This window comes from Rissa tridactyla, chromosome W (genome assembly GCF_028500815.1).
Source record: "Rissa tridactyla isolate bRisTri1 chromosome W, bRisTri1.patW.cur.20221130, whole genome shotgun sequence".
NCBI classification, from domain to species: domain Eukaryota; kingdom Metazoa; phylum Chordata; class Aves; order Charadriiformes; family Laridae; genus Rissa; species Rissa tridactyla.
Genome location: NC_071496.1, coordinates 27,835,394 through 27,862,706, shown reverse-complemented (window position 1 = coordinate 27,862,706; position 27,313 = coordinate 27,835,394). Strand labels below are relative to the sequence as shown.

General features: G+C 39.9%; 1 protein-coding gene across 1 annotated transcript in view; it reads left to right on the top strand.

The window, feature by feature from the left end:
• LOC128901976 (junction-mediating and -regulatory protein-like) overlaps positions 1 to 27,313 on the top strand; it is a 117,655-nt gene that overhangs the window by 3,041 nt on the left and 87,301 nt on the right. The window contains exon 3 of the mRNA XM_054184196.1: positions 22,741 to 22,914. Within this exon, the coding sequence (XP_054040171.1) occupies positions 22,741 to 22,914 (174 nt within the window). The remainder of the gene's footprint in view (positions 1 to 22,740; positions 22,915 to 27,313) is intronic.

The window sequence follows — 27,313 nt, the reverse complement described above, 5'->3', positions numbered from 1 at the left end:
ATGACCTTCCTTTCCCATGATAACCAATCCAGTAGTGTACCTAGAACCAGTACAGTTGTACTACTGCTGGTTGTGTAAATCAATCAGTCTTTAATTAAAGGTAGTTCATGTTTAAGAAAAGAAACCAATAGAATGACCTGCTCGTTCCCTTTTGGCTCTCAGGTTTCTCTTTTCCTTATCTGTTAGTGGTTTACTTAGTCCACAGGAAATGTCTGTCTTTTAAGCAAATACTGATATTGATTGTCGTTGCAATTCTAAGCAAATGAAGCAATGGATGAGTATTGCTAGGTATTTCATACTTTCAAGAAAACCTACTGAATCAATGTTTCATCTCTCACTTTAATTCACTTTTCCACCTGTACTTGGAGTCTACCTGTTAGCTGTTGGGAATGTTGGATCCTGCAATTTTAAACGATTTTCTCTCAGAACTTTTGGGGAAAAGGGGAAGGGATTGAGCAGCATTGGCAACTGAAATAGTATCAAGGAGCATTATGAATACGGAGGGCTTTCATTAATATAAAATTGTGCAAAAACAAAGTTTAGAACTCCAAGACTTTGGCTTAACACTTCAAAATATGCTTCTGTGGTTTATAATTATTTCATATATCTCTTTTTCTAGGACAAATTCCTCTGTGCAGTTAGAATATTACTTGAGAAATGTTTGCAGTTTCTGTTGATTGTGTTCTTTGGGGTGGAGAAGCAAAGTGAGCGACATCTTGTTAATTGTTTCAGCATCCCCTACTTGGCCATCTGTTGATTTCCATAAATTACACACAAACCAGTTTATTTTCACAGCAGTTAATGTGAGAAATGTTTCGGTCCAAATAAAATAGGCTCGGGCAGAATCCTCTGTGAAGCATGTTTTTATTCACGTTCTTGCAAGAGCGGGTGACCTAGCAAGTAGGCACACCTTCAGTTCGTGAAACACACCTTTTTATTCCCTAATCCCGGCCGAATTTTTCCCTCCCCTGTTTCCCATTGGTTAGGTACTCCAGGGTTCACAGTCTGTCCGAGGCGCCTAAAATCCTTCCCGGATGTCCTGCCTCTGTTTATGCTACACCTAAAGGGATTATCTGACTAGTTTATTTCTTTCCTTTCTGGTAAAAAAAAAAAAATTGCCCAATGTCATTAGCCCTGGTTAAAGGTTTGACTACCCTTCTAGTCACTAATCCAGTAGGAATCAGTTTGTCCTTTTGTCTGTGTGATGAGAGATGTTCTACAAGCCTTTGCTGGAGCCTCTTTGTCTTAGTCATTCCCTTATCATGCCACCTCTGATGGAAACGGCTTTTCTCCTCTGCAAAAGCAATACCTGCCTTTCTTACAGTTAATAATTGCTGCTCTTTGTAATCATAGAATCATACAATGGTTCGGGTTGGAAGGGATCTTAAAGATCATCGAATTCCAACCCACCTGCCATGGGCAGGGACACCTCCCACTAGACCAGGTCTTGAACACTTCCAGGGATGGGGCATCCACAGCTTCTCTGGGCAACCTGTTCCAGTGTCTCACTACCCTCAGAGTAAAGAATTTCTTTCTAATATATAATCTAAATCTCCCTCTTTCAGTTTGAAACGGTTTAAAACCATTACCCCTTGTCCCTCCCCACCTTTCCTGTAGGCCCCCTTTAGGTACTGGAAGGCTGCTATAAGGTTTCCCTGGAGCCTTCTTTTCTCCAGGCTGAACAACCCCAACTCTCTCAGCCTGTCCTCATAGGAGAGGTGCTCCAGCCCTCGGATCATCTTCGTGGCCCTCCGAAGATGGGGGCCATAAAAACAGGCATTTTTATCTCTGTCTCAATTATAAATCTTTAATAAGCCAGAAGAATGTTGCAAGTAGAAACAGATCCAAGATGAGGAAGGAAAATAGTTGTAGAGGAACCATATGACCTGGAATTAATTTCTCCTGCATAATTTGTGGTTTTGAAATAGCACATATTTTTATTTTTTTCAAATGAAACTATTAATTCTGTAATAACTTAAGAACAGTTAATTTATGTTAAAGTAAAAACTTGTATCTAAGGGAGTAAATATTGTTCTACCTCATTTTGGAAAACTAATAAATGCTTGTTTGGAGCCCTTGTTCATTAAGTTTATGCCCGTTTAAAAAAAATTCCTCAGGTGCTGAGATAGAGGTCTGAGCTCCCAAATGGAGAGACATGATACAGAATCAGTTAATGACTAGATAAAAAGATGTTATCGTTTCAACAGAGAGGATGTCACTGAATCCTTATTTGGGATTCCAGCTTCTTGAGCAGTATTTATAAAATCTTAAACTTTGCATCTAGATGGCAAAAAAAGTTTTCTTCTGTACTCTCGTTGCAGCCATTGTATTTTTATTTATCTAATTTGCGGCTGGAGTCATTAGCAGTTATTTCTGGTTGTTACAAATTGGTTGTAAGTTAATAAATATTTTAAAGGCTTGGCATCTTAAGTGTTGGAAGTTCACATCTGACTCCTGCAAGCATCAAACCCAATAGTAAGGATACTGTGATACACTTTCAGTTAAGCAGAATTAAATGTGGAGTGGTTCCCCCCCTCCCCTTTTCTGCAAATAATAAAAATCCAAGTCACAGGGATATTTTGTTTTCAAAGTGTTTCAGTGAGTTTCTGAAATGCGTTCTGTATATGTAAATACATGTTACAAGTTTAAACAATTATGATGGAAGACATGGATGTAAGGTAGAGGGCTATATCACTTGAGATTCTTGGACCCTTATAGCAGCAAGGATAATTAAATATGCAACATCTTAATCACATGGTGGACTTACAGTTGCTGAAAGTCTAAGATGTAATTACATACCTTTTTAAAATACATGCTTTAAAATGGCTTCCAGGAATTCAGTGTTTAAAGGACACAGTATTTGCTTATCTCCTTAGGCTGTGTATTAAAACCTCCTAAGTCCTAAGCAAAATAACAATTTACCTTTTAATTGGAAATCTTTTATCTGTCCTTCTTCCATTTGATATCTTCTTGAGTAAATGTTTTGGTTTTTGTTTTTTTTACTGCCCTTCCCTTTTACTTCTGTTTTACAGGTAGCTGCAAATTGCTTCAGAGATGTATAGACTTGTGATTGTAGGTTAATTGGATTTTTGGCTACTGCCTTTGTGGGTTTTTTTGTCAATCTTTTTGTGTTGTCTCTTTTCCAATCTCAGTAGGGTGCTTGTTTTGGATTTGAAGTAATTCCCCCCCTTCTACAATGCACTTATGACATACATATGTAGATATACTTCATGTGTTGTTTTATTAATGCCTTGTTAGTTTGACAGGAGCTAGCTGAAGATGATGAATATTGCTGCTGTATCTGAAAACAGTAGAATGCTTAAAATGATCTATGTTTCTTCAAAACATGTACAAATTATATGTACACGAAGAAAAGGACATCTGCTTGAAAAATTAGGTCTTCCTTGATAGAATTTAAGCCTTATATGAAAAATAAGAGTACATTCTATAGAATATAGCAATACTGTTCAATATGACTCTTAGTCAGTAAGCTTAGACTTAATTTTTAGAAACTGAAGACAGCAACTTGCCAGTCTCATAGTTCATTTCCCTATCTAAATACCTGGGAGAAAAAAGGAAACAAAATGCAATATATGCTTTGTTTAACTGTCTGAACTGGGAATGAGGAACCATTTTTGTCTTCTGGTTGGGGGAGTATTCTGATGATGACACTATTTTATTTGATATTCCCCTTCAAAATTGTAATTTTTTGTTTCCATAGATGTAGAAATACTTTCCTCTGTTTTTCTTTTAAAGTTTTTCTAGTTGATATGCAGTTGCAGTATTTTCATATGCCAGAATATTTTGAAGAGGTGTGTACCACGTATGTAAAAAATGCTCTGTAATCCATTGTGCTCCTTGGGATTCACAGCCCACTTAATTTCTTAGCTTTTAGAGATTATGTTGGGTTGTCTTTTCTTTGTGTTTAACTTTGTCATTTTGCATATTTTTTCTCAATTTTTTCCAGCATTACTTTCTTTCTCTTTAATTGAATATTCTACCTTCAAAGCCTTCAAGTCAATGCCTTTTAATACTGCTTTCTAAATCCAATAACTATTTTTCCTCTCCATTTCTGGCTGACATAGTATTACACAGGCAGGTTTAGAATTTGAAAACATTTTTTCTAAGCATTGCATCTTTTTACATTTCTTTCTATAATATGACAAGATGCTGCTTATGTTGTTATTTATATATGTAAATATTGCTACCACAGAGCTGAAGAAGCTACTGAAAAGCAGAGATTTTCAGAAATGGATGCACCTACCATTTTTTGGGTATTATTTTTAGTACTGTACAATAGCAAGAGAAGCAAACGAACATGTATTGAACTCTGTAGAGGAACTTCACCTAGAACATATTTTGCGATTTTTGGGCAACTGGAGCACTTGGGACTTGCCAGTAATATAACACTTACATTGTTTCTTCTCTCTATCCTGGGGAAAAAAAACCCAAAACAAACCCTAGCTAAAATCAATTAAGTTTATTTTAAAAAATTTGTCACAAGTTCTTGTTAATTTACTGTGTTGTAAAAGCTTATAAATAAGGTATTCTGCTGTTGTAAACATTTTACTGTGTTAAAAATTGAGTGTCCAGAAGTTTTGTCCTGCTACTGGGTCATGTGAGGCTAATAGCAACTGTAGGTTTAACCATATGATATATACTGATCTAGATTAGAAGATTGAGAGTTTTTGAGCAAGGGAGCCAAAGTTAATATACACTGGAACAACTTATTTGAATCTGTCTTGGCTTGGGGTGAAACAGAGCCAACTTTCTGTTCAGTGAGAGAGGCTCTTGCTTACACTTGTTGGTGTGGCAACCAGGGTCAGCTGACTTGGTTGTAAGCAAGTTCAGCAGCATTGTATCTTTTAACTCCACAGAAAGCTCTCTAAAGGAACGATATAACATTTCTCTTAGATACAACATTCCCTGAGCAAACTAGAAGCTCGTGCTCCACGTTAGGTGCCAATTAACCCATCATGGTTTGGGACAGGTTGGCCCATGACAAGACAACAGACACTCTCCCCCACCTCTCACTCCAAGGAGAGGAAGAAGAGAGATAAAGAGAGTTATGAACTTAGAAAAAAACACTAAACTACTTTAATGAAACATTAATAATAAAATTAAAAAGGAAATAACAAAATAGATACAATATATACAAATATACACAAAACCATATCAAGCTCCCAGGGAGATGTCATTGGCAGGCACTGGGAAAGTTCCAGACTAGACTCAGTGACAAACAGGAACTGGATTCTAGAGCACACTAATCACTATCAAAGCAGACAGACTGACAGAGTCCTCCTTAGGCCTCAGTAATTGACAAAGCCAAGCCATTAAAGAAGAACCAACCTGACCCCTTTGATCCCTCAGCTTTTATACTGAGCATGGCAGATGGGATGGAATACCCTATTGGTCAGTTTGGGTCACCTGACCTGTCCACTCCTCCCCACAGGTGCAACCCCTCCATGGGGTAATAAATTGTTTCTCATTATCTGAGTGTTCATTATATGGTAGGGCTTTCTCAGCACGAGTCACCACCTCCTCTGGTGGCATTTGAAAGTCTTTGCCTTCAGGCCAGTTTGTGATCACTTCTATGATTCCTGGACAACTTGTGTTTCCTATTTAAGCCTGCTGTATGATTGATTGAAGCGACCTATTTACTCCAGGTAGCATTGGTGGCATGATGAGTAGAAGGAACTTTACCCTTGAACATCCAGCCCAGCACTGGTAATCGGGGTACCAGGAGGAGCTGTGTTTCAGTACCAGTTACCTCTGAAGCAGCTTTGACTCCTTCGTACGCTGCCTTGGAGCCTTTGTATCCTCGATTCCAGAGTCCTAGGGGTCGACCTTGAGCCTCCCTTAGTGCTTTCTGCCATAGGCTCCAGGTAGGTCTATTGTCCCCAGCTGCAGTGTAGAGGACACTTTTAATATCCCGTCCTGTTCGGACTGGTCCAAGGGCTACTGCATGCACAATCTCTTGTTTCATTTGCTCAAAGGCCTGTCGTTGCTCAGGACCCCACGTAAACACATTTTTCTTTGGAGTCCCTTCATAGAGAGGTTTCACAATCTGACTATCACCTGGAACATGCCTTCTCCAGAAACCCACAATGCCTAAGAAGGCTTGTGTTTCCTTTTTGTTAGTAGGTGGGGACATAGCTGTTATTTTGTTAATCACATCCATTGGGATCTGGCAACGACCATCCTGTCACTTAATTCCCAAGAACTGGATCTCTCATGCAGGTCCCTTGACCTTACCTCTTTTTACAGCAAAACCTGCTTTCAGAAGAATCTTGATTATCTTCTTACCTTTCTTGAAAACTTCCTGTGCTGTATTACCCCACCCAATGATGTCATCAATGTACTGCAGGTGTTCTGGAGCTCCACCCTTCTCCAGTGCAGTCTGGATCAGCCCATGGCAAAGAGTAGGGCTGTGTTTCCACCCCTGGGGCAGTCGATTCCAGGTGTACTGGATGCCTCTCCAGGTGAAAGCAAACTGTGGCCTGCACTCTGCTGCTAAAGGAATAGAGAAGAATGCATTAGCAATGTCAATTGTAGCATACCACTTGGCTGCCTTGGACTCCAGTTCATACTGCAGTTCTAGCATGTCTGGCACAGCAGCACTCAAAGGTGGTGTGACTTCATTCAGGCCCTAATAGACTACTGTTAGCCTCCACTCTCCATCAGACTTTCTCACTGGCCATATAGGGCTGTTAAAGGGTGAGGGAGTCTTGCTGATCACTCCTTGGCTTTCTAACCAACGAATCAGGTTCTGGATGGGAATCAGAGTGTCTCAGTTGGTGCGATACTGGCATCAATGCACTGTGGCAGTGGCAATTGGCACCTGCTGTTATTTAACCTTCAGCAGTCCCACCACAGAAGGGTCATCTGAAAGGCCAGGTAAGGTAGACAGCTGTGTAGTGTAGTGTCCTCAGTCTCTACAGCTGCCATACCAAAAGCCCACCCATACCCTTTCTGGTCTTTGAAATACCCTCTCTTGAGGTAGCCTATGCCAAGGATGCATGAAGCGTCTGGGCCAGTCACCATGGGGTGCTTCTCCCCTTTATTCCCATTCAGGCTCGCTTCGGCCTCTAATACAGTCAGTTCTTGAGACCCACCTGACACTCCAGAAACAGTGACAGATTCTGTCCCTTTATGATTCGATGGCAATAGGGTACACTGTGCACCAGTGTCCACCAGGGCTGTATATTTTTGTGGCTCTAATGTGCCGGGCCATCGAATCCACACAGTCCAATAAACTCTGTTCTCCCTCTCCTCTTCCTGGCTGGAGGCAGGGCACCTCTAATGTTGAGGACAACATCTGTGATTAGTAGATGAGTTCCTACCTGGACTGGAGCGCTGCTTACCATGGACTGGAGCAGCCATTGTCCTTCAAGAATTCTTCCTTCCATCTGCTTTACCTTGTAACTCAAGCACGTGTGCTTGTAGGACCGGGGTAGGTTTTTTTTATCCCATTTACTCATGTCCTCTCCATCATTGCAGAGGCAAAGCCAGAGGAAATCTCGGAGCAGGTCCTGTTTCTCTTGAGTTGGTTTTGTAGAAGGGCATCTTTTTTTAATGACTGTAGTGTGGGTGCGTTCAGGGAAAGAGTGGGATTCTTTCTCCATCCTTGACAGTTTTTCAAACCGTTTATCATTTTTCTTGGATATTTCATTTTGCTCAAATATTGTCTTGGCTATTTCCTCTATTTTCTCAATCATTTTTTTCTACAGCTGCCACAGTGAGAGGGCGAGAGAGACTGTCTTCATACTGTCGGACCCTGTTAGCCACTTCATTTACAGTTGGTGCATCAGCATCAGATCCTCTCCAAACCATTGTTGGCAATGTGTGGGAATACATTGATGGTGCCCTCTACGCAAACTTTCTCAGCAAAGATTGTTTGCATGGCATTTCATCAGGGTCTACATTCACTTGCCATTCACCATAAATCATCTCTTGCACACCTTCTCTCAGGTACTTAATACCTTTTTCCATGCTGGTCCATTTGCTTGGACAGCATTTGATATCATCCTTAAAGGGTGTTATGGTTTGAGAAAACCCATAACAATTTATTGTCATTTAGACAATCATTGTATCGCCTGATGACCCCTGCCCACCCAGGAAGGGGAATCAGAGAAAACAAGAAAACATGAGGGTTGAAATATAAATAGATTTAATAGGATAAGACTAAATAATTAACATTAATAATACTGAAGAACCAGTATTAATCCCGATACTAATATAAGATGTGCAAGAATTATACTTAGCCAATTATATCAGTAGGAAGCTGTGCACTCCCAGCAGTGGACAACAAATGTCGGACGCTAGAGTAGTATATAATTCAGCAAAAATCTATATGTGGGAGGAGTTAAAAAAAAAAAATCCCAAACTTCTTGGAGTATTAGAGCAGTTGTTAAAGACTTTAATTAATAGGTAAATTGTCTGTATTATTTCAACTGTGTTTTGCTGTGTGACTTCATCATGCATGGATTTGATATCTTCATAATATTTAGTCTGCGTATCTTTTCCCCCTTATTTCCCCCTCAAGGTCTTTGACATGGTCTGCCACAACATCCTTCTCTCTAAGCTGGAGAGATACAAATTTGATGGTTGGACTGTTCAGTGGATAAGGAACTGGCTGGATGGTCACATCCAGAGGGTAGTGGTCAGTGGCTTGATGTCCAGATGGAGATTGGTGACAAGTGGTGTCCCTCGGGCATCCATACTGGGACCGGTGCTGTTCAACATCTTCATCAATGACATAGATAGTGGGATCAGGTGCACCCTCAGCAAGTTTGCCAATGACACCAAGCTGAGTGGTGCAGTCGATATGCCAGAGGGACAAGATGTCATCCAGAGGGACCTGGATGAGCTAGAGAGGTGGGTCCGAGCAAACCTTATGAAGTTCAACAAGGCCAAGTGCAAGGTCCTATGCCTGGGTTGGGATAATCCTCGTTATCAATACAGGCTGGGGGATGATGTGATAGAGAGCAGCCCTGTGGAGAAGGACTTGAGGGTGCTGGTGGATGAAAAGCTGGACATGAGCCAACAATGTGCGCTTGCAGCCCAGAAGGCCAATCACATCCTGGGCTGCATCAAAAGAACAATGGCCAGCAGATCCAGAGAGGTGATTCTCCCACTCTACTCTCCTCTGGTGAGACCCCACCTGGAGTACTGTGTCCAGCACTGGAACCCTCAGCACAGGAAGGACATGGACCTGTTGGAACGGGTCCAGAGGAGGGCCACAAAGATGATCAGAGGGCTGGAGCACCCTATGCTATGAGGACAGGCTGAGAGAGTTGTGGTTGTTCAGCCTGGAGAAGAGAAGGCTCTGGGGAGACCTTATAGCGGCCTTCCAGTACCTGAAGGGGGCCTATAAGAAAGCTGGGGAGGGACTGTTTGCAAGGGCATGTAGCGATAGGACGAGGGACAATGGTTTTAAACTAGAGCAGGGTAGGTTTAGATTAGACATTAGGAAGAAGTTCTTTACAATGATGAGGGTGGTGAGACACTGGAACAGGTTGCCCAGGGAGGTGGTGGAGGCCCCATCCCTGGAGACATTCAAGGCCAGGCTTGAGGAGGCTCTGAGCAATCTGATCTAGTTAAAGACTAGATGACCTTTAAAGGTCCCTTCCAACCCAACACATTCTATGATTCTATGATTTCTTCATGAAAAGAGTAACAAAACCAACCCAAACAGGTAACGCTACAGAATACAAATCTGTGTTTGCCTGATACTAATTTAAATTGCTTTCTTCTGAAATGTTCTGCTGCTATGACAGTGATTTAATAGCTTGCTATTTACATGATATTTCCTGTTAGAGTAGGAGGAAAAATAGCATGTATGATATGGGATTTCAGGAGTTTCTTGATGTTTATTTCCCACAGCATTCAGGAGAAACTGGCTGTTTGTGGCTTGGACAGGCGTGCTCTTTGCTGAGTAAAAAACCGTCTGGATGGCTGGGCCCAAAGCGCTGTGGTGAATAGGGTTAAATCCTGTTGGCAGCCAGTCACAATCAGTGTCCCTTAGGGCTCAGTACTGGGGACAGTTCTGTTTAATATCTTTATCAGTGATCTGGACAAGGGGATTGAGTGCACCCTCAGTAAGGTTTCAGACAACACTAAGTTGGATGGGAATGTTGACCTACTTGAGGGTAGAAAGGCTCTACAGAGGGATCTGGCCAAGCTGGGTGGATGGGCCGAGGCCAACTGTATGAGATTCAACAAGGCTAAGTACCAGGTCCTGCACTTGGGTTACAACAACCCCATGTAACACTACAGACCTGGGCAAGAGTGGCTGGTAAGTTGCCCATCAGAAAAGGACCTGGGGGTGTTGGTCAACAGCTGGCTGAATATGAGCTGGCAGTGTGCTCAGGTGGCCAAGATTGCCAATAGCATCCTGGCCTGTGTCAGGAATAGTGTGGCCAGCAGGTCTAGGGAAGTGATCACCCTTCCTCCCCGTACTTGATACCGGTGAGACTGCAGCTCAAATACTGTGTTCAGTTTTGGGCCCCTCACTACAAGAAAGACATTGAGGTGCTGGAGCCAAAGATGGCCAACAAAGCTGGTGAGGGATCTAGAGCACAAGTCTTAAGAGGAGTGGCTGAGGGAACTGGGGTGGTTTAGTCTGGAAAAAATGAGGCTGAGGGGAGACCTTATTGCTGTCTACAGCTACCTGAAAGGAGGTTGTAGGGAGGTGGGTATCAGTCTTTTCTCCTGAGTACCAAGTGATAGGACAAGAGAAAATGGTGTCAAGTGGTGCCAGGGCAGGTTTAGATTGGGTATTAGGAGAAATTTCTTCACTGAAAGGGTTATCAAGTATTGGAACAGGGAAGTGGTTGAGTCATTATCCCTGGAGGTATTTAAAAGATGTGTAGATGTGGCACTTAGGGACGTGGTTTAGTGGTGGATTTGACAGTGTTAGGTTAATGGTTGGACTCTGTGATCTTAAGGGTCTTTTCCAACCTAAATGATTCTATGATTGATATCTTATCTAGCCTTTTATTAATAATAGTGGGCTGTAAATGTGTTCTTTCTTTTGGGCTTTTTTGCATGTTGTATTCAACTTTTAAACAAAAAAATATATTTTTTTTTTTTTAGTTTAGAAACTTTAAAAATTTCATTTATTCATTCATAATGCTGTTTTCTCCTTAGACCTGACTTTCTATGATTGTTGTATAAGGTGCTGTAGAGGTTGAAAACATGTTGAACTATACTAGCCTTGGGAAATTTACACAGATGGCCGTTTGAGTTGCCTATCAGCTGCTGTCCAAGGTTTAAAGGTGGCTCGTCAGCTGTGCTGTTGAAGGGAGCTGAAGAACTGGATCATCAGCTTGCTGGTGCTGAAAGGGAGGGATCCCATCTCTTTATGTCCTTCTGCTTTCAGCTTTGTGTTCCTTCCTGTTGTACTTCTCTGTCCTTGCAGTGTGCTGTTTCAACACAGTAAACCTCAGTAAATTAATCCAAGAGAAAGTACAGAAATAACTGAGCATCTGGCAGAAAGCTAGTTTGTTGAAAGGTCTGAGGAATACCAAAGCCAATGCAGAGGAGGAAGAGTACAACTGAGAGTAGAAGGAACAAGGAACTGGGGTGGAGTTGGAAGAGGGATGGGAAGTGCGATCTCCTTTCAGCAGAAGCAAGCCATTAGCTCATCTCTGCTTTTAAAAGTGAATTTACCCTTACCAGTACTTTGAATCTGGTGTTGTCACAATGGTTTAGTCCCTTTGAATTAGATTTTTTTTAAATGTCTTAATATTAGATTAATAGCAGACATTTGAGAATATCTTCTACCATGCCAAATGCATCATAAAACTAGTAAGAGTACTAATTCAGTGCTGATGTTGCGATTCCCATGAGTTGACTTCAGAGTGAAGTTAATTATGCTTTTTAATTTTCTTTTTTCCTATCAAATTTTTACCTTTGTTTTTGTTGAGGAACATTTGTTCTTTAGTGGAGTGGGTGTTTGGCTAGGCCTGTGTGTCCTGACATTGCAAACCTTAGACAAAGAAAGGTTTTTAAGAGTAGGTGTCACGTCCCACTCTCAGGAAAGAGGAGGGGTAAGTGACTTCAGATTTGTAAATTCCCAACGGCACGGACTAAGGTGAGATAAATCTCAAGGTCCATATACAAACACTTATTAGCTTCCCAAAATGGTTAGTATAGGTCTTAACAAGTCCATGATAATTGGTTAGGTATATAACAAATTATGGCAAGTGGTGAGGCATGCATTGTGTTACTTAACAACAGGTATAGGACAACTTATGGAAGCGGTACTTAAGGTCATACTTAAGGTCATTGCTTAACAACTCGAACTGTTACTTAACAATTCTAAGAGAAAAGAGAAAGTGAGGGACAGAGAAAGGAAAAGACAAGAAAAAAGACAGAGAGAAAGAGATCACCAGTCCTGGTTTCAGGGAATTTTCCCAGGCATAATCTTCTTGGAAAAATCTTCCCAGGCACGGTCTTCTTTCTTGGGAAGAATCTTCCCAGGCACCACTATCTTCTTCTTTTGTTTCTTCTTTGTTCCCTCTCCAGGGGCACTTATTTTCCCCTTTTATGTTTGCTGAATTAGCACAGTCCACCCCCCTTGCTGAGGACAGCCTCGTCTCAGGTTTCTCCCTTCTCCCAGGTGACGTGTAGCATGATTTGGGTGGAGAGACGAGTGCCACAGTCATACGTGTTTAGCATGATCTCTATAATCTTCATTAGCATATGCAGGGGTGTGCGCTTTCATATGCATTTCACGGATAATGAAGCAAAGGTCACTCATTGGACACAATGGCCTTGAGAACTGAGAACTAGCAAGCTCACCACACGAGTGGCAGAACTATCCTGTCTTCACAAGACAGCTCTCCCACACTTTCAGGTGCCAGAAGTGTTAGCCTTATCAGTTCTTTGAAGGCCAGGCCTGCATTATTTATTTCCTTGCGAGTGTTTGAGGCATTCCACTGAAGGCTTGGAGGGCCTTCTGCCCCTCGTCAGGGAATTTACAGTCTGTCTCTTACAGTAGGGTCATAATACCTGATAAGTAAATGTTTTCATTGTATGCAAATATTAGTTTGTCTAGACGGTTGTCAGTATTTAGGCTCTTGAATGTGTTTTTCTGACTAATAGCATAGTTCAGAAGCATGGGAGAAGAGGGTCTGTGGACCAAAAGTTAATGTATTTTATGGCACAGCATACACTTATGTAATGTATGTTCTTAGTCTTCTGGCTTTGGATTTTTTTTCCGATCATATTCCTGCAGAAAAAAGTTGCTTAGAACTCATTAGGACATGAGTAAAATAAAGCTCTTTGCCAAGCCTTCAGGATGAGATGTTGCCTAGAAGTCTTTTTGTTCAAAGTTACCATGTTCCAACTGATCAGTGATTCATTAGTGATTTTATCTTTTAGTTATATTGCCCCTTTCCAAAGGGAAGGAGTCCCAGACTGACATATTAACTTTGAAATATGGTAAACACATCTGTTTTATTCATCAAGTTACATTACAACGTGAATATGAGTCAACAGTGTGCTCTAGGAGCCAAAAGGGCCGACTGGCCATAGCTAGCTGTTTGAGGGAGGCGATTGTCCCACTCTGCACCAGTGCAGTGTAGAGGGTGCAGAATCTGGCACTTCCTTTTGTTTAATTTCATACAGTTGGTGATTGCCCAGCTCTCTAGTCTATCCAGATCTCTCTGAAAGGCCTCTCTACCCTCGAGGGGGTCAACAGCTCCTCCTAGTTTAGTATCACTGGCAATCTTACCTAATGTACATTTGACTCCTGCATCCAGATCATTTATAAAAACATTAAAGAGCACTGGCCCTAAAACCGAGCTCTGGGGAACCCTACTGGTGACTGGTCACCAGCCTGATGTTAGCCCATTGTCCTGTCTTTACTATAAGTCTTTGAGCCTGACCCGTTAGCTAATTGTCCACCCATCGTATTATGGACTTGTCTAGCTGTATGCTGGACATACAAGTAGTTTGCCTATAGTACAGATTTCATGTACTTGAGAGTCCTGCTCATTACCAGGACATGTGGGAGTGTATGTATTTGTTTTTAACAAGATTTTTTGTTTGTTTAAAGATAGCTTAAAAAGAGAGAGAATAGAACAATTTTAAGCACATTCTAATATAAGAACTTGTAGTCTAAGTTTAGTTCCTAAAATTTTGCATACAAATTTTATGTATTCCGGAGCTTTACTTCTTTGGAAGTCATTGGAGCTCATTGCAAGTGTATCAGCAGGAAGATTTGGTATTTTATACTTATGATTGCTGTTTGGTGGAAAGGACGGAGTATCTAAAAATGACTCTATCAGCAGTACTCTACTTCTCTCTGAAAATAACTATCCTTAGTTTTACCTGTGATCTTAAACATTCTTCTCCAATTAAAAATCTTTAGAATTCTTCCTGGAAATGGCAAGTAATGCTATCAGGCTTCTGAGAACCTAAATTCATAGGAGAATAGGGTATTCTGTAACTATTGTTATTCCAAAAATATGAAAAAGCTGAGGAAGAGACTGAAAAATATCTTTATGGCTTGTTTTAGCTAATGGATGTGTGTTGTGTTGCAATGTTTTTATAAAATACACAAAATAAAATGGGAATAACAGCAAAAGTTTTGGCAATAATAGCAAAGGAAATGTAAGACTTGACTCTTCTCTGATTAAATCAAACTTTGGATTATGCTCCCAACTGAGGGCAACTTGCACATAACTGCACTGTCCTCTGTAATGCTTTTAAAGCTTTATAGACAATTTTTTTTTAATACTGAAGACAGAAATAATCTTTGTTATATCAGCCCAGCTCATGGCAATGGATGCTGGAGGAGTGCGAAGAACACCAGTCAAGACTTGACTCTTCACTGCAAGCAGCAGTAGGGGACACAAGACAGATACGTGTGGACAAGGAGAGGCTTGCCTGAACAGGGGGTGTTCCCTGAGGACCTGACCCTAGACCTGCTGATTGGATGAGACAGCAAGGGGTGGAGCCTGCACCTGGCAGTGCCAGAGATTTAAACAGGCTAAAACAATCAGCCCAGCTGATTGCAATGGATTAGCAAATATATTTCCCAGTGGGCAGGTGCATGGCAGTGGACAGCATGGTGACCACCTGGCAAAAAGCAGTGTCCTCTGCCACAAAGAAACAATGATGAGTTATGGTCATTGGTGATTCCCTCCTATGTGGAATGGAAGCATCTGTTTGCAGACCAGACCCTCTCTTTGGGGAAGTTTGCTGCATCCCTAGGGCCTGAATTAGGGACATCACCACAAGACTGAAGAGCCTAGTACAATCTTCAGACTACTATCCATTCCTGCTCTTTCACGTACTAATGATGTTGCAACAAAAATTCTGAAACAGATTTCACAGCCCTGAGAAGAATGCTAAAAAGTTCAGGAGCACAGGCAGTGTTTACCTCAATCCTCCCAGTAATGGAGGGAGACTCTAGAAGTAACAGGTGAGCCGAGAAAATCAATAACTGGCTTCAGAATTGGTGCCTCCACCAAAACTTTGGGTTTTGCAACCATGGGAGAGCCTTTGAGAGACAAAGTATGCTGGGGCCTGATGGGATCCACCTGTCGCAATGGGGAAAACATGTCTTTGGGTGTAAACTGGTGGGACTGATTGAGAGCGCCTTAAACTAGAATCCATGAGGGAAGGGGATACCAACAGGATTGCAGTAGGTAAGCCAGGGGTTGGTATGGCATTGCCTGAGGGTGGTGTGTTAGTGGGAATATTTACACTGCTTCTGGGAGCATGGAGGGCTCAGGAGTGTATCTGAAATGCTTGTACACCAATGTATGCAGTATGAGAAACAAACAGGATGAACTGGAAGTACTGATCATTCCCAGAACTATGATGTCATTGATATTAGCAAGACTTGGTGTCCCACGATTGGAGTGCTGGGATGGAGGGTTGCAGGCTGTTCAGGAGGGTTGGGCAGGCAAGGTGGAGGTGTCGCACTATATGTAAGGGAGAGGTTTGACTGTACAGCCCTTACAGTTAGGGATGATGTGGTTGAGAGCCTCTGGGTGAGGATTAGGGGGATGGAAAACAAAGGAGATGTCGTAGTGGGTGTCTACTACCGATTGCCCAGCCAGGATGTAAGCACTGATGAGTTATTCTACAGGCAATTAGGAGAAATCTCTGGATCAGTAGCCCTTGTCCTTATGGGTGATTTCAACTTCCCAGACATCAAGTGGGAATACCATACTGCTGTGATGAGCAAGCCTGGGAAATTCCTGAAGTTTGTGGAAGATAACTTCTTGACACAGGTGCTCAGGGAGCCAACTAGGAAAGAGATGCCCTCCTAGACTTGCTATTTGTGAATAGAGAAGGACTCATGGGAAATGTGATGCTGGCTGTGATCATGAAATGTTTGAGTTAGTTTAAAATTTTCAGTGTAATGAGAAAAAAGGTCAGCAGAGTTGCTACCCTGGACTTCAGGAGAGCAAACTTTAAGCTATTCAGGGAGCTACTTAGCAGAGTACCCTGGGAATCTGCTTTTGAGGGCTTAGGAGTCCATGAGTGCTGATCAGCTTTTAAGAACCACCTTTTAAAAAGCACAGGAGCAGGCAATCCCATTGTGTCGCAAGTCAAGCAAGCGGGGCAGAAGACCAGCTTGGCTGGACAGGGAACTCCTCATGGAACTCAGCAGGAAAAAGAAATTGTATGATCTCAGGAAGCAAGGTCAGGCTTTGCAGGAAGATTGCAGAGCCGTAGTTTGTATGTGCAGGGAGAAGGCATGAAAGGCCAAAGCTGAACTAGAGTTGAAACTGGCCAGTGTTGTGTCAGACAACAAGAGGGGCTTGTTTAAAGTATGTTAATAGCAAAAGGAAGTCTAAGGACAACATTGGACCAATACTTGTTGAAGATGGTCACCTGGCTAATAGGGATGAAGAAAAAGCGGAGGCGTTTGATGCTTTTTTTGCCTTGGTCTTTAATAATACTGATAGACCTTGGGCTGCCCGGTCCCCTGAGTCAGAGGACCGTGACTGTGGGAACAGTGACTTTCCATTTGTGGCACTGAAACTGTAAGGGACCAGCTCTATCAGCTGAATGTTCACAAGTCCATGGTCCCTGATGGGATTCATCCCAGAGTACTGAAGGAGCTAGCGCATGTTATGACAGGACCCCTCTCGATCACCTACCAAAGGTCTTGGGAGTCTGGGGAGGTCCTTGCTGACTGGAAGCTAGCCAAGGTTATTCCAATTTACAAGAAGGGCGTGAGGGAAGACCTGGGGAAGTACACACCTGTTAGTCTAACCTCAGTACCTGGAGAAATGATGGAGCAGATCATACTGGGCACTAATGAAAGGCATTTACACAACAGTGCAATCATCAGGCACAGTCAACATGGGTTCACAAAGGGAAAGTCCTGTTTAACTACTTTGATATCCTTCTATGATAAGGTCACCTGCCTAGTGGGTGAAGGGAAGGCGGTGGATGTAGGGGTTGTTTGTTTTTTTTTTTTTTTAATTTTAGTAAGGCTTTTGATACTGTCCCTCACAACATCCTTCTGGACAAGTTGTCCAACTGTGAAATGAGCAGGTACGCAGCGTGGCTGGGTGAAGAACTGGTTGAAGGGCAGGGCTCAAAGGGTTGTAGTTGCAGTGAATGGGGCTACATCTGGCTGGCGACCATTCACCAGTGCGGTGTTCCTCAGGGTTCAATTCTAGGGCCAGTTCTGTTCAATATTTTTATCAATGATCTGGATGCAGGAGTTGAATGCACCATTAGCAAGTTTGCTGATGATACCAAACTGTGATGTTGACTCTCTCGAGGGACAAGAGGCCTTGCAGAGGGATCTGGATAGATTGGAGCATTGGTTAATGGGATGAAATTTAACAAGTTCAAATACTGGATTCTGCACCTAGGACAGAGTAATGCTGGGTACAAGTATAAATTGGGAGAGGAGTGGCTGGAGAGCAACTTCCTGAGGAGGGCAAGTGGAGAGGGAGGTGCTGATCTCTTCTTCCCTGGTATCCAGTGACAGGATACGTGGGAATGGTTCAAAGCTGTGCTGGGGAGGTTTAGACTGGATGTAAGGAAGCATTTCTTTACTGCTTTACCGAGAGGGTGGTCAAACACTGGAACAGGCTTCCTAAAGAGGTGGTCCATGCCCCATGCCTGTCAGTGTTTGAGGCGTTTGGACAGTGCCCTTAATGATAGGCTTTAACTTTTGGTCAACCCTCAGTTGGTCAGGCGGTTGGACTAGATGATCATTGTAGGTACCTTCCAACTGAAAATATTCTAATTCTGTTCAGTTCCATTCACCAGGGCAGATACACCAAGGATTACTTTGGCCCAGAGGCATTTCAAGAGATCCCTCCCTTCAAGTAGGGCTGAGCTATATAGTTCAAATTTATGCTGTTAAATTGAGAAAAATGTTTCCTGCTGGCTAGAGTCTATCTGCAATAATAATTGCCTAAAATATATGGATTCATTTAGTTGTGAACAATGTAACATCTGTGAAACGTGATTATTAAATAAATGCAGTATTCAATAGGCATAGCGCTAGTCAGGCCTGTACAGGATATTACTCTACCCTCCTCCACCTGCTTATTTAAGTAATATAATTAAAAGCTGTGAAAGTAAAAAAATTCATACTGAGACTGTTGAATTAAATGAATGGTAACACTGAATGTCTGTATTGAGAATTAATCATGAGTGGGGCATAACATATGCCACAGAAATTGTTCATGTATTTTATGCTAACACCTTGAAAACTGCACAGTTTTAAGGTATTGTGTTGGTTTAGACATTTGGCCAGATAACCCGATGTCTCCATCTTTACTAAAAGGTATTAGCTGAATTTTTATGTTTCTAATATAGTGTATCATTTAGGTACTGTCTGTGTGAAAATTGCAACATACACAGTTAAACTACCTGTGAGTCTATGGAAGGCCTGGTTTGCCTTATGACATTATTAATTCATTGGATTCTGTGCTAGACACAGCATTATTGTTATCTGATAGTCTGAATACTATCTGGATGGCAGCCAGCTAAAAAAAAAACAGCTTCAGCTGGCTGATCCAGAACAGGAAAGCTTCCATTGGACTGCTTTATAGAGCAAAGTGGTAGAGGTCCTCTACACAGCTAGCTTAGCACCATCTGTCTCCTATTTTAGTGGCCCATTTAGGACTGGTAGCACTAAAGCAGCCTGGACTCTTCATCAGGCATACAAGGCTCTGTCTAGAGGTAGAATCAAAGCTATCAATCTTCTGTTCATATCACACCGTATATGAACTTCTAGTTATACCACTTCTAGTGGTAATCACATCAGTTCCAAAAAGTGAGAGAGAATAGTTTGACCCTTCTTTAGTCTCTTAAATGTTGTATATTTTAATTATAATTTCAAATGCGTGTCATGATTTCTGTTTTGCTTGTTTTTGTTTCCCCAAACTGGAAGTTTTTATACTTCTTCAGACTCTTCTTTCTCTCATGTAACTTTTAACCCAAGTGAAATTTGAGGCAGCAATTTTATGGTGTTGATCTGACAGGACAAAATCATTTCAATGTGCTTTTGAGCTCGTTTGCAACCTTTTTTAGAAAAGGTTAACGTTCAGATTTTTTCCCCAAAACACTGTCTGAATGAGCCTTTAATAGATGGATGGGTGTAATGAGGCTGTCTGTAATCAGTACTTGCAGGTTGGTAACCTTCCTACCTGTTTTGAAGAATATCCCTGTTCGATAGCTCTTTGGTCTTTGCTCCAAACCAAATAAGGTGATACTCTCTTGTTTCCAAATCAGTTTTCCAGTTTTGTTATGTCTCTTCTGGCAACTGTAGTTTAAATGAAACTTCATCACCATTTTCATTCAAAAAGGTCTTCATTAGGCACAGGAAATGGAATTTGTGTGGATCCTTGCCTTAAGAAGGAAGAATGGTTGCTTACCTTGTGTTAATAATTTAAGAATATATATGTTTTTTATAAATAACCTGCCCTCACTTGTAATTTTTTTTTATTGGGGCTTTGATATTTCTGAAGGAGTTGGTGAGTACCTCTAGGTTTAGGATTGGAGAAACCCCATCAGTAGACCAAATAGACCTGGAAATGGACAAGATCTTGAAACGATGCACGTTTACTTATCTATATGTGCAGGAGTGTCATGAAATTTCATTACTTTATCATACTATTTCCAGTCATGGACATGATTTTCACTGAACAACCAACTAATTATAAGTAGATACTTGCTTTTAGTGCCCTTAAAATGTCTTTGTACTATACTGATTGATGATCATAAAATGGAAACAGTCCTTCATTTCCTGGCACTTTTTAATTCCAACTTTTGCAAAGTTGTGACTGTCTTCCAGAATATCAGAACTATTAAACAGACTTTAAGAATGGTCTATAAAGGAGAGGGGAAAAAAAAAAGCCCTGTATTGTATTGTTCTGTTCCTGAAATTAGATTGATTCTCTTTTAAATGGTGATAAGTTTTCTCTAATCTTTGTCATTTTTTGTTGCCCTCTAGGATTTGTATCATAGTAGAATAGTAGGATTTCACAATGAAACAAATGTGTAAATTTATTCAATAAGCAGATACTAATAGCCTAAGCAACTAAAAGGAAACTCACACTACAGTGTGGTGTAGAGCTGCTACTAATAATAAAGACCCTTCCTGCAAAGGGTGGCTTGAGAAGAAAGGTTTGTTTTTTCACTACTTTGACAGAGGGATAATTACAGCTTTGGGACTGCTAGAGGGTTTCTGATAGTGCCAGGTGGAAGTAGGAGAAGGCTTGAGTATGGTAGCTCTGTTTTGAGGCACTAGTGACGAGCAAGAGGAGCTGAGGAAGATGGATTTTATAGACCTAGATGGTTAAATCTGCTGGTGGGTTGGATTAACACATGAAATCCATAGGAATTTAGGAATCAAACCTAAGAGCATCTGGGATGACTTCTGTCCCTATAACTGCAGGCTAGGTTGTGTGTGTTTATCCCAGGAAATTAATAAAACGTTAGTTTTACAGACTGCAAGCCACAAAGCACTACCCGATACTCTCAGTGAGAACTCAGATGCCACAGAATATTGCATGCTGCTGGAGGAGAGCAGAAGGGTGTAGCAAATGAGTTTGCAATAGGAACAATTTCCTAGGTGAAATTGTTTAGGTAATACAACAAATTCTCATGCTGCTGAGGAATGTCACATCTGTTCTACACCTTCTCTCCCAGACCTTTCATCTCTGCTAAGCCTTGCTGAGGGAAAGATCTTCCTGGCTTGTCATCTGACAATCATTTTAATGCTGAACATGTAAATGAAGCTACTACAAGCCTCTCTATGTTCTGCTCTGCATCCTGTCTGTAATCTTGGCCAATCTTTAGTGCTTCAAAGGAACCTGGGGGATCTTCAGAAGCAAACTTTATGTTATGAAGAAAGAAAATCTTTTCTTATCTGGTCAGGTAACTGAAACACAGCATAGTAATATAAATGTAACGGAGCAAACAGAGTAGACAGTATGGTAATCAAGACTTCTCTTGACTGTCCTGGGATATAAATGAACCAGACACCAAAGGACTGTTGATCAAAGCTTCAGTTTCTAATCTACAGTTCCCTCTATTTTGTCTTCCAATAATCATACTCGATGCAATTGAGCATACAAAGGATATTTTATGTGGGTTTGGCATCCAACTTGAAGGAACAGATAGAAGATATGATGTACTTATTCCATAGTGTTCCTAATCTGTGTTAAATTTAAATAAACTTGGACTGTGATTATATGCTTTTGAGATGATAATATTAAAGGACCAGAGATTTTGACTTTAAAAATTATATGAGGGGAATTAATTTCACATAATCTTGTCTCTGTAAATACATCAAGTACTCCACATGTCTGTATGAGATTAGTTTTTGTTGAAGTTGAATGTTTTTTTTTAGAAATGGTAGATTTCTAGCAGTATGCCCCAAATAGATGCAAAACAAACATATAAATTAAAAATATATGTTGTAGCAAATTTGTACAAACAAATGAATCTTTGGCTTCATAAGAACTAAAGGCAGGAAGGGACAGACTTCAGTGTTGTGTTTTCTTATATGAATTAAAATATAAATTATTTTATTTGGAGTATTTTATTTAAAGCTTATAATACTTTGATCATTTCCTTTTTTTAAAAAAAAAACAACCACCAACTTTGTGGATTGGAACTTTTATGCCTAACCTGTCCAGGGAAAAATAATAGAACAGAAAACAAAATTACCAGAAATGCAGATCATTGTTTTGCTTCACATAGATCCAAACACAGACAAGAATCTGTGTCTGGAGCTGCACTGATATAATGGGGCTGTGCAGGTTCAAAGTACAGATAGGCGCAAAAAAAAAAAAAAAAGAAACCTAGAAAGATCAAAATGTGACTTCTCCTTAGTCTCCTTTTCTCTCATTCCTTCTCCCCTCATACTGGAAAGTGTGAAATGTGTGAAGTAGCTTATCTGATTACTGTGTTATACATTCTTGTACTAAGTTGCTTTTTGTGCTCATACTCATTACCTTCCAAAGATTTTATTTTATTTTTTTTTTAAATCAAAAATTTATTAGGAATGGTGTGCATTTTGCGTTAAGCTTATCAGAGACATGCTCATACTTGACTGGCTAAATTCAAGATGTGGGTGGGGTTTAAGATTTTTTTTTTTTGTATGGCTGAGTGATGATTTTGTGGGGTAGAGAAGATAATACAAAAGGATAGGCTAAAAATTTTTTTTTAATGACTCACTTTTAGCAGGAATATTTGAACACGTTCACTAAAATTGGCACTTTTTTTTTTTTACAGCTTCTGGAAAAACATAAGAACACTGAAAGCATGGTAGAGCTGCTTGAACTGTATCAAATGGAAGATGAAGCCTATGCTAGTCTTGCAGAAGCTACCATGGAGCTCTACCAGTACTTACTACAGCCATTCCGAGATATGAGGGAACTTGCAATGCTTAGAAGACAGCAGATAAAGGTATGGTAAGGGTAACCAAACTTATTAATGGGGAAATCATGCTTTTCAGTTACTACTTACTACTTTTATTGTGCAGTATATGCAGTGATGGTTTCTCCACTAAATGTTGACCCTATTTTTCTGGTTCCTTCACTCAGAAGAGTGCTTTTGAAGAGTGAGAATGTCTCTGACATATAGCTAACCATCAACTGTTTAACTTAGTATATTTGACTATTTAAATTCATTGTTGAATTTAATAGATGAAACTTACAATTTTGTGATTACTGGGAATACTGACTAATACATAAAACAGAAAGAGACATGTTGTACAGTATCTGTGTTGATTGTTAATTCTTTTAAAGGATTCTACAGGAAGTTACTTTTTATTCTAGTTTTCTGAGATAATCTGATAAATTATAAGTCAGTAGCTTCTCATATCATGTTGTGAAACACTTAAACATGGAAGCATATTAAAAGTATGTAATTTGTTGTAACACTTTAACAGTGTATTTTCCTAAGAGCTAAAAAAGTATAGCCAGCTGAAGAATACTACATTTTGGTAAAACTGTTTTATAATGCATATGTTTGTTTTATTTAAAAATATTCTAATTTAAAATACTTCACCAAAAATAACAGATGTAATCTCTATTGCATCTCAGAAGTACTTTTGATTAAAATCAGCAGTTCCTATGCAGATTAAGACTGTAGCCTTCTGATTCTTTTAAATATGTATTGTAGCATAGAAGCTAAAATGGGTTTGTTTCTTTTAATCTGTATTGCAAATGTCAGTTCATCTGTTTGGCACCTTATTCAGTTAGCCAACACTATTTTTACTGGTTTCAATTTTAAAATATAGTATTTTTCTCTGTGTTTGAGTATAGAATGAGGGAGGCAGGCAAGAGGATTTACAATTCCAAAACTAGTTTTATTTTGAGCTATTGCTGTGTCTATAAAGTAATTGTTCAGAAGGTTCAGCAATCTGAAACTAACTCTGTGAGATAGTGTAAAGTGCTTTTTCCCCCCTTGAATGATAAATGTTGCTGCATAGAGAATTGGGTTGAATAGTGTTTTCAGATGTATTATACTGTTGAAGATTATGCATGATACATTTAATAGAAAGCCACCTTCAGCATGATGAAATATTTCCCATTTTATCTGAATTTGTAGCTGTAGCATGGGAAAAGATGATTTTTTTTTTCTATTTAATTTTTTGTTTTGTCAAACAAGAGAAGATAAATATCATATTGAATACGAACATTAATTGAGTCCTAGTTATTTTTTGGTGGTGTGGGGTTTTTTTTTTTGTTTGTTTGGGGTTTTTTTTATATCTCATTGATCTCTTGGATTTCAGTTTCAAAATACCTCCTTTTTTATTTTTCCTCAAAGAATAACCTTGGTAAACTTCAGTAGCATGTTCTGTGGTTAATTACTTTAGTCAGACATCATACATTAAGTTCTCTTCCTAAATTGGCAATTTTTGAGTTATAAAACTTGGTCATCTGTATTAAGTGGTAGAGAAAGATGCCATCTCTCTTCTCTCTTTTTTTTTTTTTTTTTTTTTTTTTCATTTCATTGTTTGAGAGCAAGCAGTACTTGTATCTATGATGACAAAATATATATTACACTTGGTAGCTAGGGTAGAGGAATTGGTTTATAAATAGAAATTGTGCACATGATGGTTTGCGTTAACTTGTTGCATGTGTTTTTCTGGAAGGCTTAATATTGGAACGAAGATCCTTAGGTTTCTATAAACCCTCATGACAGGGTTTAGCTCCATTTTCATGCATAACAGGAGTATTTCTGATGCTTACTACCTCAGTGGAATGGAAGTTGTGAACACATAATACTGTTTAAATGTAAAGACTGACAAGGAGAAAGATAAAGTTTGGATAATAGGACAGGTTAAGGATGAAAGAAACTGCAGAATGAATTACTAAAATGAAAAAAAAGTTACAAGGATAATTAAGCTTGAATACAAATATCAGTGTTTAGTCAAGATTGCCTCTGCATTCTGTAATTACTTTATTTAACATTGTTAGAGTTTTTCTATATTACATATCTGTCTTTGATTTGTAGGAAGTTGTTTTAGTTTGCTTTTTAAGAATTTGGGTTTTTTAATAAGTATTTTATTTTAATCAGTTTAATTTTGTTTGTTTTCAGAATGCGATTAGGAGGAAATTAATTGCTTTGCCTATAATCTTTGAGAACAGCGTTTAGTGTCCTCTTCTTTCGGAGTAAGACATAAAACATGGAAGATGTATCATCTGGGTGTTAAATTTATGCTGCTGTTGTGAAACTTTAGGCAAGAGACAAGCCTACAGGAGGAAATGGAGAAACAAACATCAAATTCTTTGCCCTTAACGGAGTTTTATTAGAGTAGGACAGCTGAATTCTCTGCAGATTCCTTCTTGGGGGGGGGGGGGGGGGCAAAAAAAAAAAAAACAAACCAAAAAAACCACAACCAAAATGTGAGAAACGCTCCTTATCCAATAACAACAGCTCAGGCAGTGAACGATACGAAGCTTTTACGGCTTACGGCATTTCTCTGTTGCAAAAACAATACCTGCCTTTCTTACACAAAAAAAATCCCCAAAACCAAAAGAACCCAAGAAACCAGAACAAAAGTTCATAATAAAGTTAAAAGCATTTAGAAACTTGAAAATGCAGATTAGTGTTGTCCATGATAGAAGTATTTTTTTTCTTTGTATCTTTTAACTTGATGGTATGCTAATTTTTTCAGGTGTATTTTGCCTCATTTAGTGTGAAGGATGGATCATTTTATTATGGGTGAGAAATCAAAGCTGTTTATGAATATATACAAGTATAAACTTAAAACCAGATTGTAAACAATATTTATAGATTATGTTATCTAGCATTTGGAATTCTAAATGGATTTTAAGATGCTCTTTTTGCTAGGAATCAGACTTCTAATGAACTAAAAAAGCTGTAATATTTTTTATCTTAATTTCATTTATACCCACAAATTTTTCATTTATCAAAATGGATCATTTCCCTGTGGAAATTTAGTGATTTTTTTTTTTTCTTTGTATGTTAAAAATACACATTGGCATAGCAGAAAAATGGGAAGTAGTAGGCATCAGTAGCTGGAAACCTGAAGGTGAAATACTTCTGAAATTTGGAAGAAGCAAAGTTAACTACCTCTGCTCTGGTGCCTTTGATTTCAGATAGTTCAGTCTTATTTTTTTCAGATCCTCCATATATAGTGCAGTCATCTTCTGAAAGTATGGAGGGGAAGGACCAGTTCTAGTGGTTGACGTTTTGTTATAGAATTTACTGACAGATTAACAGGATCAAGCCTTAAGCCCTTTAAGACCAAGACATAAAGTGGTCTTTGATACAGGTTACCAAATCTGATTACTAAAAAAAAAAAATCAAAATCTTTCGGAAGAATAACTTCATGGGCAAAAACCCAAAGTCTTTTAAGTATGTACAGTTGTATTCGCTGGCCTTTCTGAGAAATAAGTTCCGGTCCGAATGAAATAGGCTCAGGCAGAATCCTCTGTGAAGCGCATTTTTATTCACGTTCTTGCAAGAGCGGGTGACCTAGCAAGTAGGCACACCTTCAGTTCTTGAAACACACCTTTTTATGCCCTAATCCCGGCCGAATTTTTCCCTCCCCTGTTTCCCATTGGTTAGGTACTCCAGGGTTCACAGTCTGTCCGAGGCACCTAAAATCCTTCCCGGATGTCCTGCCTCTGTTTACTTCTCCTTATGCTACACCTAAAGGGATTATCTGACTAGTTTATTTCCTTCCTTTTTGGTAAAAGATTGCCCAATGTCATTAGCCCTGGTTAAATGTTTGACTACCCTTCTAGACACTAATCCAGTAGGAATCAGTTTGTCCTTTTGTCTGTGTGATGAGAGATGTTCTACAAGCCTTTGCTGGAGCCTCTTTGTCTTAGTCATTCCCTTATCATGTCACCTCTGATGGAAACGGCTTTTCTCCTCTGCAAAAGCAATACCTGCCTTTCTTACAACTTCCCCCTTTCCTTTTTCATAATCTTATTGTCTTATGCATTTCTAGGGCATGGTTCCACATGAGGCCTCTAGGGCCGACAGCACGATGTTACATTCTTCTTCTCGAGAGTTTTTATTTTCTTCTAGATGAAGCATTTTCCCAGGGTATGGGAGAGGGTCTACTTCCATTCGTTTCGTTAGGGCAGTTTCAATTAATCATTGAACTAATCCTCGCACACAGGGAATGATACAGCATCCTACAGCCGCTAACATTCCCGCTACCATTATAAGAGAAGTCAGTATTGATACCACCCTACCTTTCCATTTCCCAAACCAGGAATCCAGCCAACCTGTCAGTGAGGTGCCTATTCCAGAGCTCTCAGCTAACTCATCAGCTAGAGTGGTGAGCCCTCGAAGGGCTTTAGTTATAGTACCATCTGGA